Genomic DNA, 14,690 nt, shown 5'->3' with positions numbered 1-14,690 from the left:
AAATGTTGTGGAAGTGATCATTTGAAAATGAAACAATTGGATATTGCATATTGAAATGTATCTGTTTCCTACCTTGTTTAATCATTCTGAATAACTATTGTGATGGATCATATGCGATCAGTGTCTTCACATAGAATATCATTAATAATAATATAAAATTAAAGGTACACTGTGTAACTTTGTTATTTCAGAAGTGTATTATCAAAGTGGTAGCCCTTTGCATTACTCAGTGCCCTTGAAGTAGCTCTTAGTTTCAAAAAGGTTGGTGACCCCTGGGCTAGGGACTCTACACCCACTGCCCAAAGATTGCAGCTTATAAAATGAAAACAAGAAAATACAAGCAGAGGGCAGGGTCTCACACTTCTAGAGGATCATAAGTGATGATTTAGAGGCATTGGTTTTGTATGAGTCTTAAAATTGTTTTCAAGAAACCTTACATAGCATACCATTAATTGGATGAAACGGATGAATTAGACAAGGCGTAATGTAGTTCCAGTTCACTAAAGACACGAGGTATGCATTTAGTGGTAAATACAATATTCTAATGAACTTCCTTCAAGTGCCTCAGCACTACTTGTACAACTTGTAATGAATACTGTAGCCTCTAGGGGCCACTTATGGTTTTCTTCTTCTTTCCATGCACCCACAGTAAAGTAGTATTTTGTCATATAGTATTTTCATTTTTTTGTCAGTACACTAAAAGAAAACCAAGACAACCACAAACTGAGTTGAGCTTCCTAAAGCCTGGTCACAGGCATCACATCAGGCAGTGGCTGTGATTGATTATATGTATCCACAGCCTTGGAAAATGAGGGATTGGGGGCAATAGTATGCTTTTCCACCCAGAGCTGAGTAAGACTCCTGGCTGCTGCATTCCAACAGCCTGCTGCCTCCCCCATGAAAGGGCCCTTTGAGAGCTGAGAGGCCAGGCCACGGCTCTATCTACTGGTGTTTCGACTGAGGGCCTTCTGGCACACCTCAACACTTTCCTTCACTCCTTCTCTGTTTAAACTACTTCTGTGCATGTGTGTTTGTGAACATCTCCTCCTGCCTCTCAGTCCTCCAGTCGTTGTCTCTGTTAATCCCCATCCTCCACCCCATCTACATGTTCTTCCCTCACTTCCAACCTTTCCTTAAGTTTTTTCAGTGAGGGTTGATTCAATAATTCGAAGAGAGCAGACAAGAGTTATACAAACATTTCTTGACGGCAGAGCTACTTTAGAGGCAGAAATTATGTTGCTGGCTGAGTTAAACCTCAATGGATGGAAGCAGATAACCACAGAGTGTCAAAGGAGGAAAACATGACTGTGAATTCAACCTCTGGTTTTCTTCTCTCCAAGAACGTCAGTGGTGAAACAGTGTTATGAAGCTGCAAGCAGCCATGATGTTTTTTGTAATCAATATATCTGCATGTTGATCAGCATGCCAATACAAAAATGCCATGTTAGAGTTGCCTCGATCAGATAACTTAATAAAAGTGGTAATGTGGAGATACCATGCACCTCGCCGTTCCCCCTGACCACCTGACAAACTGAACACTGCAAATAAGTGATATTACTGGATTAGATCATTCCAATTTCTCAACAAAATGTAACATGTATCCCTTGTCATGGTTTCTGCTGATGTTTCGACTGCTGTCTACCTGCTTTGGAAATGTTTGATTTGGGCTGTGCTCAGGACTATACTCGATACTTAAGACCTGGATGATGACTCTGTGGTAGCCTCTGCTATCCTCTATGCTGTCGCCTGCTGGGCCCCAGGCAGCACAGACCGGGACAGGAAGAGACTAAACAAGCTGGTCAGGAGGGCCGACTCTGTCCTGGGCTGCCCACTGGACTCTGTGGAGGAGGTGGGTGAGAGGAGGCTGTTGGCCAAGCTCACAGCCATCATGGACAGCAGCTCTCACCCACTGCACCGGACTGTAGAGGAGCTGAGCAGCTCTTTCAGTGGCCGACTGAGGCACCCTCAGTGCAGGAAGGAGTGCTACCGCAGGTCCTTCATTCCCACCGCTGTCAGACTGTACAACTCAAGTGTATATTTATTATGTGCAATAACCTCTGTTCCTCTCTGACTGCAAACATCCAAATCCACTTTTGCTGGGCAAAAGACACTTTCTATATTTTTTCTTACTTACTGTACATAGGATACCTTATTTTTGCTTTTTTTTTTTTGAAATTCTTTATGTGGTTTGCACAGTTGTAATTTATTGCTCCTTTTGTTCTTATTTGAACCTTTATTGTTTTTATTGTTCTTATTTTCACCTCCATTTGCTGTTTGCACCATGTCTTGTTTAAATCCCTTGGACCTAAAAACAAATAATTTTACTAGTACTGCTTGTGCTGTCACATTGTCACCAAAATTAATGGATGACTAAATTGACAGAGTAGCCCTTTAACAAAAACATTCTGCTGCCTGTCTCACTAAAGCAGATTTTGTCAAGACCGGTCCACCTCAAAACAACTTGAACAATAGAACTGCTAATACATAACAACACATTCTGTTTCTGAAATAACACTTTTTACATTACTACACATTATACCTTACTCTTGTGTTGTACTGCAGGTGCACTTTGCAGGTGTTTCTATAATGGTGGCACTGACTGCCAAAAATCTAGGCTCAGCCCAGACTCAGAACTTGGGTTGCATTCTCTGCAAATACTAGCGCCACATTTTAAAGCTGCACTAATCAATGTTTTCATTTTTGTTTCATTCAGAGTTTTACTTTTCTTTCAGTCTCATCACTCCTAGTTTCTTGCAGTAGGAGACAGTTTTCAGTGAAAATGCTTTGATAAACCTACTGTACACTACCTGCACATGACCAAACAGCAGATAGTTTGAGGCTGGCAGCTAATCACAGTGGAGAATTTATCAAGCCAGATATCCTTCTTATATGTTGGTGGAGCCCAACACAGAGCTAAATGCAGAGTGGATATTGAATTTCCATTTATCGTGTGGATTCAAATATGAATTATAACTGCTCTGTGTCTGCTGGATTTACAGATAGTAGAACCCAGTCCCCTTTGTCACATCACTTCATGATGCTTCTCTTATCACTTAGATACACACGAGGTTTACAGTCTTCCTGACGAAATCAGTGTATCATGGGACTCTCTAGATTGTCAGATGGTATCACTTTTTTCCACTTCACTGACTATACTATCTTTCCACCATGTGAGCCCTGCCCTCATCACAGACACAGGGGTAACTCCACCCCCCTGACTAAGTTAAAACAACAATAGCCATCTCATAAAAAAGCAGGCACTTCCCTTCAAATATTTAGCCATTTGGAGGCTCAAAGACAAGACAATAAAAGACACTGGGGAGTTTGTGGTAGGGCATGAGCCAAGTCATTTACATTTTATAGGCTCTCTCAAAAGCGTGTACTAGGTCTGTGGAAAACTAAGGTCAGCTACGAAAATGTAAAACAAGCTCTAGTGTCAATTATTTATCTTCCTCCAAACCAGCTCTTCACCATTCTTTCCTTCCCCCAAACAGTCAGAGAAAAGAGCAGGAATCTGGAGTTTAAGGAGCCATCCAGCAGAATATTACAGAGATCCTGTTGTGAACAAATAAGAAAACTCTGCTCCCATTTTTCTCAAAACTCTTCCTCTTTAGCTTCCTTCTCTGAACTATGATTAACAAAGCATCTGCTGTAGGAGGTGGGATAGGCTATTAGTTGGACAAGCCTGTTGTTAAGATATTTCCACAGACCCACGGCAGACTATAAAGGCCAACCACCACTTACTCAGGACTCTCGGCATGTTTTACTCATTTGTCTCTGTGAATACCTAGATGTGCTTCAGTTTCAACAAATGAATCCATCAATACAAACTAACAAAATGTTACCTTTCTCTTTTTTCTACACTTAGCAGAATTTTGTGCCCATAGCCCAAAGCCCATAACAATCCTTTAAATCACATGTATTTCCTTCATTCCATAAAGTATATACTGTGAACAGTGATTAAGGATCACCAGTTTCACTATGGCCACATGTACATGTTACTGCCTCAGGATTGTATGTATCCACCAACCATTAAAATTACAGTTCACCATGTTTGTCTAGTTTATTTAGTGCAGATGTCTAAGGAATTGAATAAAAGGTAGTAAGTGTCTTTTCCAGTGAAATAGAAGTTATCACTATATTGACAGGTATGATTCCATAATACAAACGAGTTATAGTGTTTGAGTATCGTGTGTACATACACAGAGAAGGGGGGACAACCAACAGTTATGAAAAACAGTACGGAGGCATTATAAAAACAGCTATCATTTCGTCTATTGAACACACTGATGTTTGGCTGGTATTTCTGCGGATGGCCACTGTTCTCTACAGCTCCATTCAGTCGCTGCTGAAGGGTTATCTGCAAAGGTTTAGCAACTAATTAAAATACAATTTGCACACTATAAAGCAAAATGTCAAGAAGGACTTGAAGCTAGAGTGAATGAAGTCCACTGATCCATTCTTCTGCTTATGTTACAGTTAAGTAACAGTACTTTGTGACCTCTCACGAGGTTGTAAGTTTGTCACAGTAATTGTACAATTATTTATAGGTTAATTCTAATCAGTTAATTAACTGCATAAAAAATATTGATTAAATGTACTTTTGAATTATTATATTTACATGGCTCTGTGCAACCTGAGTCTGCCATGCCTGTGACCAGCTGGCCATGTCAGGGCAGGTGACCATGTCATCGGACAAGAATGCCTAAATGCATATATGCATATGAAAACTGCATCACTATAAGGCTGAAAACACACACACACGCACGCACGCACGCACACACGCACGCACACACACACACACACACACACACACACAGACACACACACACACACACACACATCTGTTTCTATTCACATTGTCCACATTGAGGAGATAAAAGGTTTTCACCATCATCAACAATTTGCTTTTATACTGAGTAATCCAGAATCCAAGACAAACTGTGCAGGGCTGCACATGTTTGAAAGTTACCTTGTTTCTATTAATTGAGTTAAGAGGAAATGTGTGAGAGATCTAGAATCCAACACTGAAAACAGTTACACACTTAGAGAAATATGTACCATAAAACATGAGAACATATCCTGGGACTCTTTAACAGGATAATTATGAACAGACTCAACAAAACCACTTGTGGCTCCAAATATCTTCTAATCCAAAAAATACAATTTCCAGGCACACATGGGAATTCAGCAAGATTGACAACATCCACAACCTCATCTTCTTCTTAGAAAAACATGGATCAAAAAATAACTTCTCTGTTTTCTTCACCAGAATATTCTTGATTAATAACTGTTGTGAAAAGGTGTCTTAAACATACAAACTACGATACAAAATGCCTGGCAGTTTCACAAGTGCTTCTGCTGACCATTGACCTCTGAGTGTTTGTAGATAGGTTGAAAGGGGTGGAGCTCTCTCTCACTTAACAGACCACAATTTATGTAAAACAGTTTAAGATGTGATCCAGTCAGCTTCCTAACAAACAACTGATAAACCCCCCAAATGCAAAGATCCCTAACATATTTAAGGGAGTGCAATCTAAGATGTGTATTTTGTCTGGTGCAGGTTAAATCTGCTTGCCCTACTATGAAAATCGAGCCAAACTATTCGCAATGACAAAAGATAATTATTTTATTCAATTTATTGATCCCAAACTGGGAAATTCTTCTCTGCATTTCACCCATCGCTGTTTTGAAACACACACATGCAACATGCAGTAAAACACACAGGAGCAGTGGGCTGCCGCATCAGGCGCCCGGGGAGCATATAGGGGGGTTAAGTGCCTTGCTCAGGGGCACATCAGCCAGCTAAGCCACTCTGGTGGGGGAATTGAACCGGCGACCTTCCGATCACAAGCCGCTTCTCGGCCACGGCTGCCCCCTATGAGCAGATAAAAGGTAAAATCATCTTTATAAATCCCAAGCTTGGTGTAAGAGTAGACCCTGCGCATTTGTCAGATAACCATTGGAACTGTACAGAAAAACCTGAGTCTGATGTGGGCATCAAAATATTAATCTAAAAGTCTATCAGCACCAAAACGCCCCAATGTGGCGCCACACCTCTCCAAGTTGAGTCAGGATCCAATTATAAGCCCATTGTGCTAACACATTGACATTGAACAAATGAGGGGGCTGGAATTTCAAATAAAACAGACTTTACTCAGATGTCTGAATACAAAGTGAAGTGAGCATTTATCAGTGTTTTAAGGTGCACTGTGATGTTTTCTTGTAAATAACCAAAATAAAGCATTTTCTTGTGCCTGTACACGAGACAAACAAAAAAAAAGGATCACTCATTGAAGAACAGCTCCATTGAGCTACTAAAGGTCAAAAACTACACAGGGAACATTTAAGCAAACTTAACTGAAACATATTGTGGATGTACAGGCTGTATATGGTCAAATCGTGCAACCACATATGCTGTATCAGTAATAATGTTGGTCATTGTAAGCCAGTGAATATTTCTATATAGTTTCCCCTACATACATCTATAAATACCTGAAGTTGCTCAGCATCTTTCTGGATCCATATTCTTCGCTTGTGATTTACAATCTACATATATCTGTACTTTTGTCATCAAATTTGTATATTGTGATATTTTACAAAATACATTATTTTAACTGAGTTGTTCTTCATTAAGTATGAGTGAGCCTCCTCCCATTTAGTGACACCCTTGCACAAACTTTTAGCCTTTGTGGCGGGTACTCCATCCCTCTCAAGTTCATCGACCTTCTTCCTCTTGTTTTGTTGGCAGATGCAGGAATGACTTATCACTAGATGTTACAACTTATGTTCTACATACTGCCACCTGCCACCAGAGGGGAATGTAGCAAACACATCAAAAGGCTGGGCCCTTAGGCAGGCATCAAAATTACAGCTAACCTTTTTTTAGAATCTTGGACATTTAGGGGAAAATATTTAAACGGAAGGACAAAATATGGGCAAAATACTTGAGAGTCCCGTGAAAAATGTGAGGATTGACAGGTCTGCCTCAAAGCTCTGTCCTTCCCTGGTATCTACATGCTCCCATTTGGCTTCATAATAGAACAGCATTAAGCAGCAGCCTTATAAACCAACATGGTTTATAAGGCTATAGTAAGTAAAGCTTCAGAAAATCTTGACTTCGCAACTTCCATTAAAAAGTTCTCTGCTTTTGTCAGTTTTTTCTTCTGAAGTTGTTGTCTCTTCTATCTGTACAAGTCTTCAGGGCTGTTACATACTCTGATGCAAAATGTCTGTCCTGTTTACACTCCACACATGAACACATAAACATACACAGAAGGTTGCAGGAACACAATGAAGCATTGGCAGAACACAGCGTTCTACAGTCAACCCATGTCATACTGCCTTTCCTCCTACCAACACTTGGAGGCCCACTCTTCTGTTTCTGCTTGCCAGATCCAGTAACTGACCACCAAGTAAACAGGAAGGTTTTCCAAAAAGTCAGGAAATTAATATGTCTTAAACACACAACTTTTTTACAGCACTATGCTAAAAGAGTTCATTTTGTCTACATGTCAACTCTCACAGAGCTCTGTCCTTTGGAATGCCTTGCATCACTCTAATTAGTCCCAGATCCAGGATTTTAATTACTACCAGATCCAAGACATACCAGCATACAGAGCTATGCTTCCTGACAGTCATTTCACTCTGTGTTGCCACCTCCTATTAACAAATACAGGAAATAGTTAATGGCTGATTATTGTGGCCAGGGTCTTTCCTGCAATCACAGTTCTGACTAAAGAAGAAGAAGAAGAAACAAAGGGACTTGGCTCCATTGTATACTCCCCCCAACCCCCAAAATTAGTGAGTTCTTGTGCTTTCTTGTCCCACAGGTTCCCATGGATCACGGCTGCATCTGATGGTTGCACCTACTGCAGTGTCCCTGCTTAATGTCCACTGTTATTGTTAAATATTACTAGTTACAGTGCAATTATCATTATATACATGTTACTGTTACTATATGCTATCATATAGTAATATGTACATATTCGTATCATGTACATAACAGATACCATATACACACTATCATGCACCACTTTATTATTAGTTGTATTTCTATTATTATTATACATGTTCTGGATCTTTCTGGGGCTCTGTCTGCATGTTGTGGTGCAGCTTTGTGTATATCAACACAAAAGCACCCTGCAGCCTTCCTCAGGCAGTTTCACACTCCTTTGAATGCTTTTCACCAGCAAGCAACTTATAACAAAGCCACTACTACTACAGTCAGGATTGCTAGGCACTAGCACTGATGGAAGAAATCAGCTTTAAAACCCAGGGATGAGGAAAAACTATCATAGGTAAAATCTGGGAGAAAAAACAAGAACACACTATAAATAATAAAGCATTTATTTCTCTAAAGCAAAGGGAAAAGACACTGAAAAATAACATACCAGAAATTAGTGGCGGAAACTTGCATTTTGTGGTACAGATCAAAGTGTGCAGCAAAATTGCAGGCACAGCCTTGAATGACCTTCCTCGTCTGTAAGGTTGATATTCAATATATAATATGTGATGATGACAAATTAAAACACCCAACAATACTTTCCATCACAATATTCAAATAAAAGGTGGGTCATTCATAATAGTCATGGCTGTGGTTGCCATAAACACTAGTCCCAAATTTAGGCCAGGGTGCCCAGTTCTTGATATACAGACCTGATCAAAATCTTAAGACCAGTTGAAAAATAGCTAGAATTTAACTTTTGCACATTTGGATCTTAATGAGGTTTTAAGTTGAGCTACAATATGCAAAAGCAAGAAGGGGGAGTGTGACAAAAAGCACTTTGAAAAAGTAATTTATTTAAAACAACAAGTGAACTGAAATAGGCTTTTTATCAGCTGATCAAAAGTTTAAGACCACAGGCTATAAAAGCCAAAATTTGTTCAAAATTCTCATTTTCTGTCAGGCATTCACACGGTCATGCCCTCCTGATGGCTAAAGCTAAGAAGCTTTATCGGATCGTCGAGCTGCATAAGCAAGGCCTCTCGCAGCGTGCAATTGCTGCTGAGGTTGGACGCAGTAAGACAGTCATTCTAAATGTTTTGAAAGATCCCGAGCATTATGGAACAAAAAGGTCAAGTGGTAGACCCAAAAAAATTACACCTGCGCTGAGCTGGAGGAGCCGATTGGCTGTCCGTCAAGACACAGATGTTACAGCGGGCATCCCTCATGACTGAGGGCCCTCGTCTGTGTGGTAACAGCTGGGTTTTTCAACAGGACAACGCTGCAGTTCACGATGCTCGCTTGACGAAGGACTTCTTCAGGGAGAATTACATCACTCTTTTAGACCATCCCGCATGTTAAATCCCATAGAGAACATTTGGAGATGGATGGCAAGGGAAGTTTATAAAAATGGCCATCAGTTCCAGACAGTTGATGATTAATCACCACTTGGAGCAATGTTCCCAATAGCTTCCCGGAAACACTCGCATCAAGCGTGCCCAAACAAATTTTTGAAGTGATTAACAAGAACGGTGGAGCTACTCATTACTGAGTCCTACTGAGAAAATCTTTTGTTCTGGTTTGGAGAGTTTTTTGTAATTTTTTGAGCGATGGTCTTAAACTTTTGATCAGCTGATAAACAGCCTATTTCAGTTAACTTGTTGTTTTAAATAAATTATTTTTTCAAAGTGCTTTTTGTCACACTCCCCCTTCTTGCTATTGCATATTGTAGCTCTACTTAAAACCTCATTAAGATCCAAATGTGCAAACGTTAAATTCTAGCTATTTTTCAACTGGTCTTAAGATTTTGATCAGGTCTGTATAATGTGCAAGCCACAAAGGAGCTTCAGTTAAATTTGGAATCATACTTAATTAACCTAAAATCATACTTAATGTGCAAAATGCATGATGTAGTCGTTTTGAGTGGCTGAGTCATGGCCACTGTTTCTGATATTTTGTTAGGAAGCTCTGGGGAGCATGGACTCTTTTTTTTAGTAGGTCTGCTGCTCTTTCCCTCTCTTGTTGTCAGTATCCTCGTCATCTGACATCATGATTATTTCCTAGGTGCAAGGCTAGTTTGGACACACATGCATGCACACACACATGCACGCCTCCCAGTAAACCTGCAGGTTTTCATCTTTGGTTTTTCCACAATGTCTATCTTGCGAGACCTACCTTTTACCATAATGCCACATTCTGAGCAGTGTTCTGGCATCTGAAAAGCCGTTGAATGCATTAATCTGTTATTCTTTTACAACTGGACTTCGTGGATCGTATGCCTCACTGGTACCTTAAGCCATATTTCCACTAAACACTTTTGATATAGCACCCTTGGAACCCTACAAAAATGCACCTAAACCCTAGATCAGGTTTACGTTGCCACCGCAGATTGAGTATAGGCGGGTCGTTACTGTACATTTACTGCCAGACTGACAACTTAGTGGCAACTTTTGACTCTGGTTGCTCTGGTTATCTCTGAACAATCAAAATAACATATTCTTTCTAGCTCTACTTTTATGTACCAGATCAGTGTGCATTGTGTACCTCAAGAAGGTCAACAAAAAAACGGGACAGAATGGAGTGGACCTTTTGGTGGCAGCCACAACTTTGGAAATGTGAAAATAACTGTTTAAATGTGCATTTATCTGAACTGAACCAGACTGCTTGGTGGAAACGTGGCCTCCACCAACACAGTCCCAAATACTGCTTCAACGCAGTGCTGTTCATGGTTTGAATCCCTGCTTACTTTGTTGAGTACAATAACCAATAAAATCAAGGAGCAACCAAAATAACTTGTTACAAATCGAAGTTTAACTTGCACAAAACACAGAATCTAGAGGACACAAAATCTGTTAAAAATTCCTGGAGTTGGGAAAGCAGTTTCTCCACGTTTCCAGTCTTTGTTTAAGGATAGGCTAAACTTATCTCTGGACCAATCTCTATACACCCAAAGCTTCTGCACAATGTCAACCATCTCTACTGGAAACCACTATCAATCACTGAAAAGGGGTAGGCTTGAAACAGGCTTGCTTTTACGTATGTCCAAACACATTAAGTGAAAGTGTTCTGAAAGGTTGCATTAGAAAGCCTCATGAAAAGTCAAACACTATAGAGACAAGCTAATCGTGCAAATGGGGATTGGTGCACCCTGCAGGTTTATGAATGGGGCTTGGCATCAAACTATACTTTTGTAACAGACGTGTCTGTAAGACTGAGCATCTGAAATCCAAAATTTGCCGGTTGTAGACATTCCTATTTAGGTAAAGTTCTTCTATGGCTGCTTATGTTTAGATATAATTTAATATTTGGTTTCTTTGCTCAGTGAACACTGATATGCAGCTAGGTCAATGGGCCGGTTATTCAGTATCTCCAGCAGGATTTTGTTAAACGTGACCACAGGGATGATGGAGCACTCTTTAAAAACTCCCTCCACAGCAAAGGAAGGCCCTCTGGCCCCATTTCCACAAGCAGCAACTCTGCCTTTCTATCCTTACCCCAACACTGTGAGTCATGTCTTCTGTGAGTACTCATTAAAAACAAGCTTCCACCTCACGTCACAGCTGCTCCCTAGATTTAAACTGTTTCTGGTTCTTCCTCCATACAATGCGCTCACATCATTTCTGTTTATTAACTTTTCGGAATCACTCTCACAGATTTAATTAGTATACTTTAAATGCTGACGGCTTGACTGGCATGTTGAGTCGGTCAGTATCATCCTAGGAAATCAGTGACTTCACTCACTTATTTATTTTTATTTTTCACCTCCTCTTGTTTTCTTCCTCCACAAGTTGGGACAACTAGTGCAAAGCAAAAGATGACAGACACAACCACAATTGTATTCCTAGCACATGATTAATTTAATTTAAGGAGATTTGCAGTGGTGTGAAATTGGTTGGCAGTTTGTCTTTCCAATATATTCTTTCTATTTGAACACAGACTACTCAGTAGTTGTTTCCACTTACACACTCACAGCTCATACATGCATGTGGTTATTGATGATGTCATCTTGGTGTTTCAGAGCCATTAGTTTCCATTCATTTCACTAAACTATGAAAACTAACTTGCAGAGACTTGAAACAATGAAGGCAGGCAAGATATTTGTTGCTATGAACGAATTTATGTTTCAAGATTTTACATGTTGATTTTTATAGCTGAACAAATGAAAGCCAATGGATGCCTTAAAGAAAGGAAAAACAAGTATAACACACCAAAACCATATGGTATGCTGTAGGAAATTGTTTGCAGTATTGTAAAGCCAAGTGGCCAATATTTAAATCAACCAACCAAATGATAGGGTAACAGTGGAACTTTATCAAATGTGAAACAAACTGCACTTTTATCAAATGTGGAAGGCCACCACCTATGAAATTTTCACGGGGGCACATGTGTTATATTCACAATTCATTCATGACATATGTTCATGGCAGTTTCAGATATTTTCCATGTTAAATGATTTGTTAAAACAAAAACTCAGACATATGACATTTACACGTTATATGACAGTTTATCACACGTGAAATAGTATTTCATGAGATAAATTGACATACAAAGATCTGTGGGCTACGTTAGTGATTCAAATATTTAACAAGTGAAAGAAATCAGGATGCCGACATGTGTGGTTAATATTGAGCCCCACCTCCCATGGTCCTTTCACTTCATACAAAATGGAAGTCCTCGGAACTGAAAACAGGAAATCTCCACTGCTCTCATCCCCCGCAGGGCGAGTTAATGAATTAGCATGACTGACAAAGAGGCGAGATCACCTCGAGCTATGCATTCAATTAACATGACAACAACACAGCGGCCCTTTGAGTGTGACACAAGCAACTTTTTTATGCAGACTAGGGGCTGCAAGGAACACATGTCAACAGGCTGAAAGAGGACAAAGAGTTTAAGTGATCACAGAAACTTTGGGAGCGCCCCCCAACAAACACACACTCACACACACACACACACACACACACACACACCGTTCCCCTTAACAGCATCAAAAACATTTTCAACATTAAGGTGAAACAAAAAGAGGCTCACATGCCGATTAACTACAAAATCCAAACGCAAAAGTTTCAACACTTAATAAAGGGGGGCGTCTTGTTTAAGAGTGTGTGACGACGATGAAGATGTTACGCGGTTGGAAGGGATGCCATGTTTAAGTGAAAAGCATTTGTGAGCCTTTTTCTGCAGATGGGACGTGAAACCTCGAGCTCAAAGCAGGGCAATGTATCTGGCACAACTCTGTGAACTTTTAGCTGTAACTGCAACAAGAAAATGGCCCGAGAAAAAAGCTTCATCTATTGTGCAAAACCACCGAAACGCATGAAGAGAACGGAGGAATGCCCAAAGCTCTTTTCTAAGTTTCAGAAACGAATGTTAAGGAAGGTGGTGCAAAGTTTGCAGTAACTCGATCACAAACCGTTCTCTGCTCCTTGACTGGGCTACATGTTGCGCAGTGAATCACTCAAACTCTGGAATTCTGCCTTTTAGAAGATTGTGACGCTAGTATGAAAGAGACTTACCGTCACATCTCAGATTTGGATAGAAGCAAAGCATCCAGAACAAACTTCTCGGGAAGGTGACCATGGCGCCAGCTTTCACTCATAAAGGTGTAGACGAAAATGTGAAAAAGAAGACTTAAGATAGTTTTATCCAGTTTAAAGAGCTAACGCTCTTCAGCTGGATCTTATCTTCTTCTTGTCCTCGTCAGCAGCAGAGCCCTGAGAGAACGCGTACTTTCCAGGTCACAGAGGAGTCAGACATGAAGGTGCGGGACAGATGCTGGCTCCGAGAGTGAAACAATGCCGCGTTCATCCAGTCTACAGTCCGGCAGAGACTTCGAGAGCCGTGCGGCTCCTTCAGGACTGCTGGTCCCAAAGTGGCATTTGTCGTCGCTGAAAACAAGCGAGCTCAAACTGAAGCGGACGCACGCGCGTACTTACACGCACGAATGTGCGGTAACATTTTTGTTGAGGACCCCATCTAAAGCCAGAACTAATGTAGCTTAACAGCCGACACACTACAAGACTTTGTGTCCTAGGGCCAAAAGTGAATATTCAAGCTCAACATTTTCGTACTCCTCTGGATGTTTTAACCATCAGACCAGTGTTTTCCACTCCTAAGACCTCCGAACCAGCAGAGAATTTTCAAAACCAAACGCAAGCAATGGAGTATTTTTTAAATTATTTGGATTTTCTCTATTTTTTCAGCCATCTGTTGTTTTCTTCTTAATTTCACTTCGAAAACATCAAAGAATCCAAATGGTATTTCAAAGCATTCACATTGCCACTAAGATTCTGGAGGAGAAATAGGGAATCATTTATTTAGCTGGTCCAAATGCTGCCAAATATAAATACTCTAAAAATACAGTAGCCAGCATGTGTTCGTTTCTTCTTTTGTAAGTGCAACTCATACAGTAGTACTCATATAGCTAACACTCACTGACAACGTTCGGACGCTGGGTAAAACAAAAATGAAACAGGATGTGAATATTTGATTATCCTTTTTGACATATGTTCAATTGAAAACAGCACAAAGAGAATCTATTTAATATTTTACATCAACTTAGTTGATTTTTGTAACATTATGCTTGAATTAATAAACAGGGCCAACAAAACAACTCCACAAAACAAGACTGGCAAAGTTGTGGGATGCTCAAAACAACAACAACAACAACAACAACAACAAAAACACCTGTTCGGAATATACAACAAGTAAACAGATCGTAAACACAAAATTTCCGGTTAGATTT

At 40.2% G+C, this 14,690-nt stretch overlaps 1 protein-coding gene across 1 annotated transcript in view; it reads right to left on the bottom strand.

The window, feature by feature from the left end:
- The window catches only part of ror2 (receptor tyrosine kinase-like orphan receptor 2), a 53,711-nt gene extending 39,881 nt beyond the window's left edge, over positions 1–13,830 (bottom strand). Inside the window, exon 1 of the mRNA XM_041960463.1 lies at positions 13,462–13,830. Within this exon, the coding sequence (XP_041816397.1) occupies positions 13,462–13,525 (64 nt within the window). The 5' untranslated portion in view covers positions 13,526–13,830. The remainder of the gene's footprint in view (positions 1–13,461) is intronic.
- Positions 13,831–14,690: the final 860 nt, after the last annotated feature.

Source organism: Chelmon rostratus, chromosome 19 (assembly GCF_017976325.1).
Source record: "Chelmon rostratus isolate fCheRos1 chromosome 19, fCheRos1.pri, whole genome shotgun sequence".
Classification (NCBI taxonomy): Eukaryota; Metazoa; Chordata; class Actinopteri; order Chaetodontiformes; family Chaetodontidae; genus Chelmon; species Chelmon rostratus.
The sequence above is the reverse complement of the archived record's forward strand: the minus strand, read 5'-3'. Positions and strand labels throughout refer to the sequence as shown.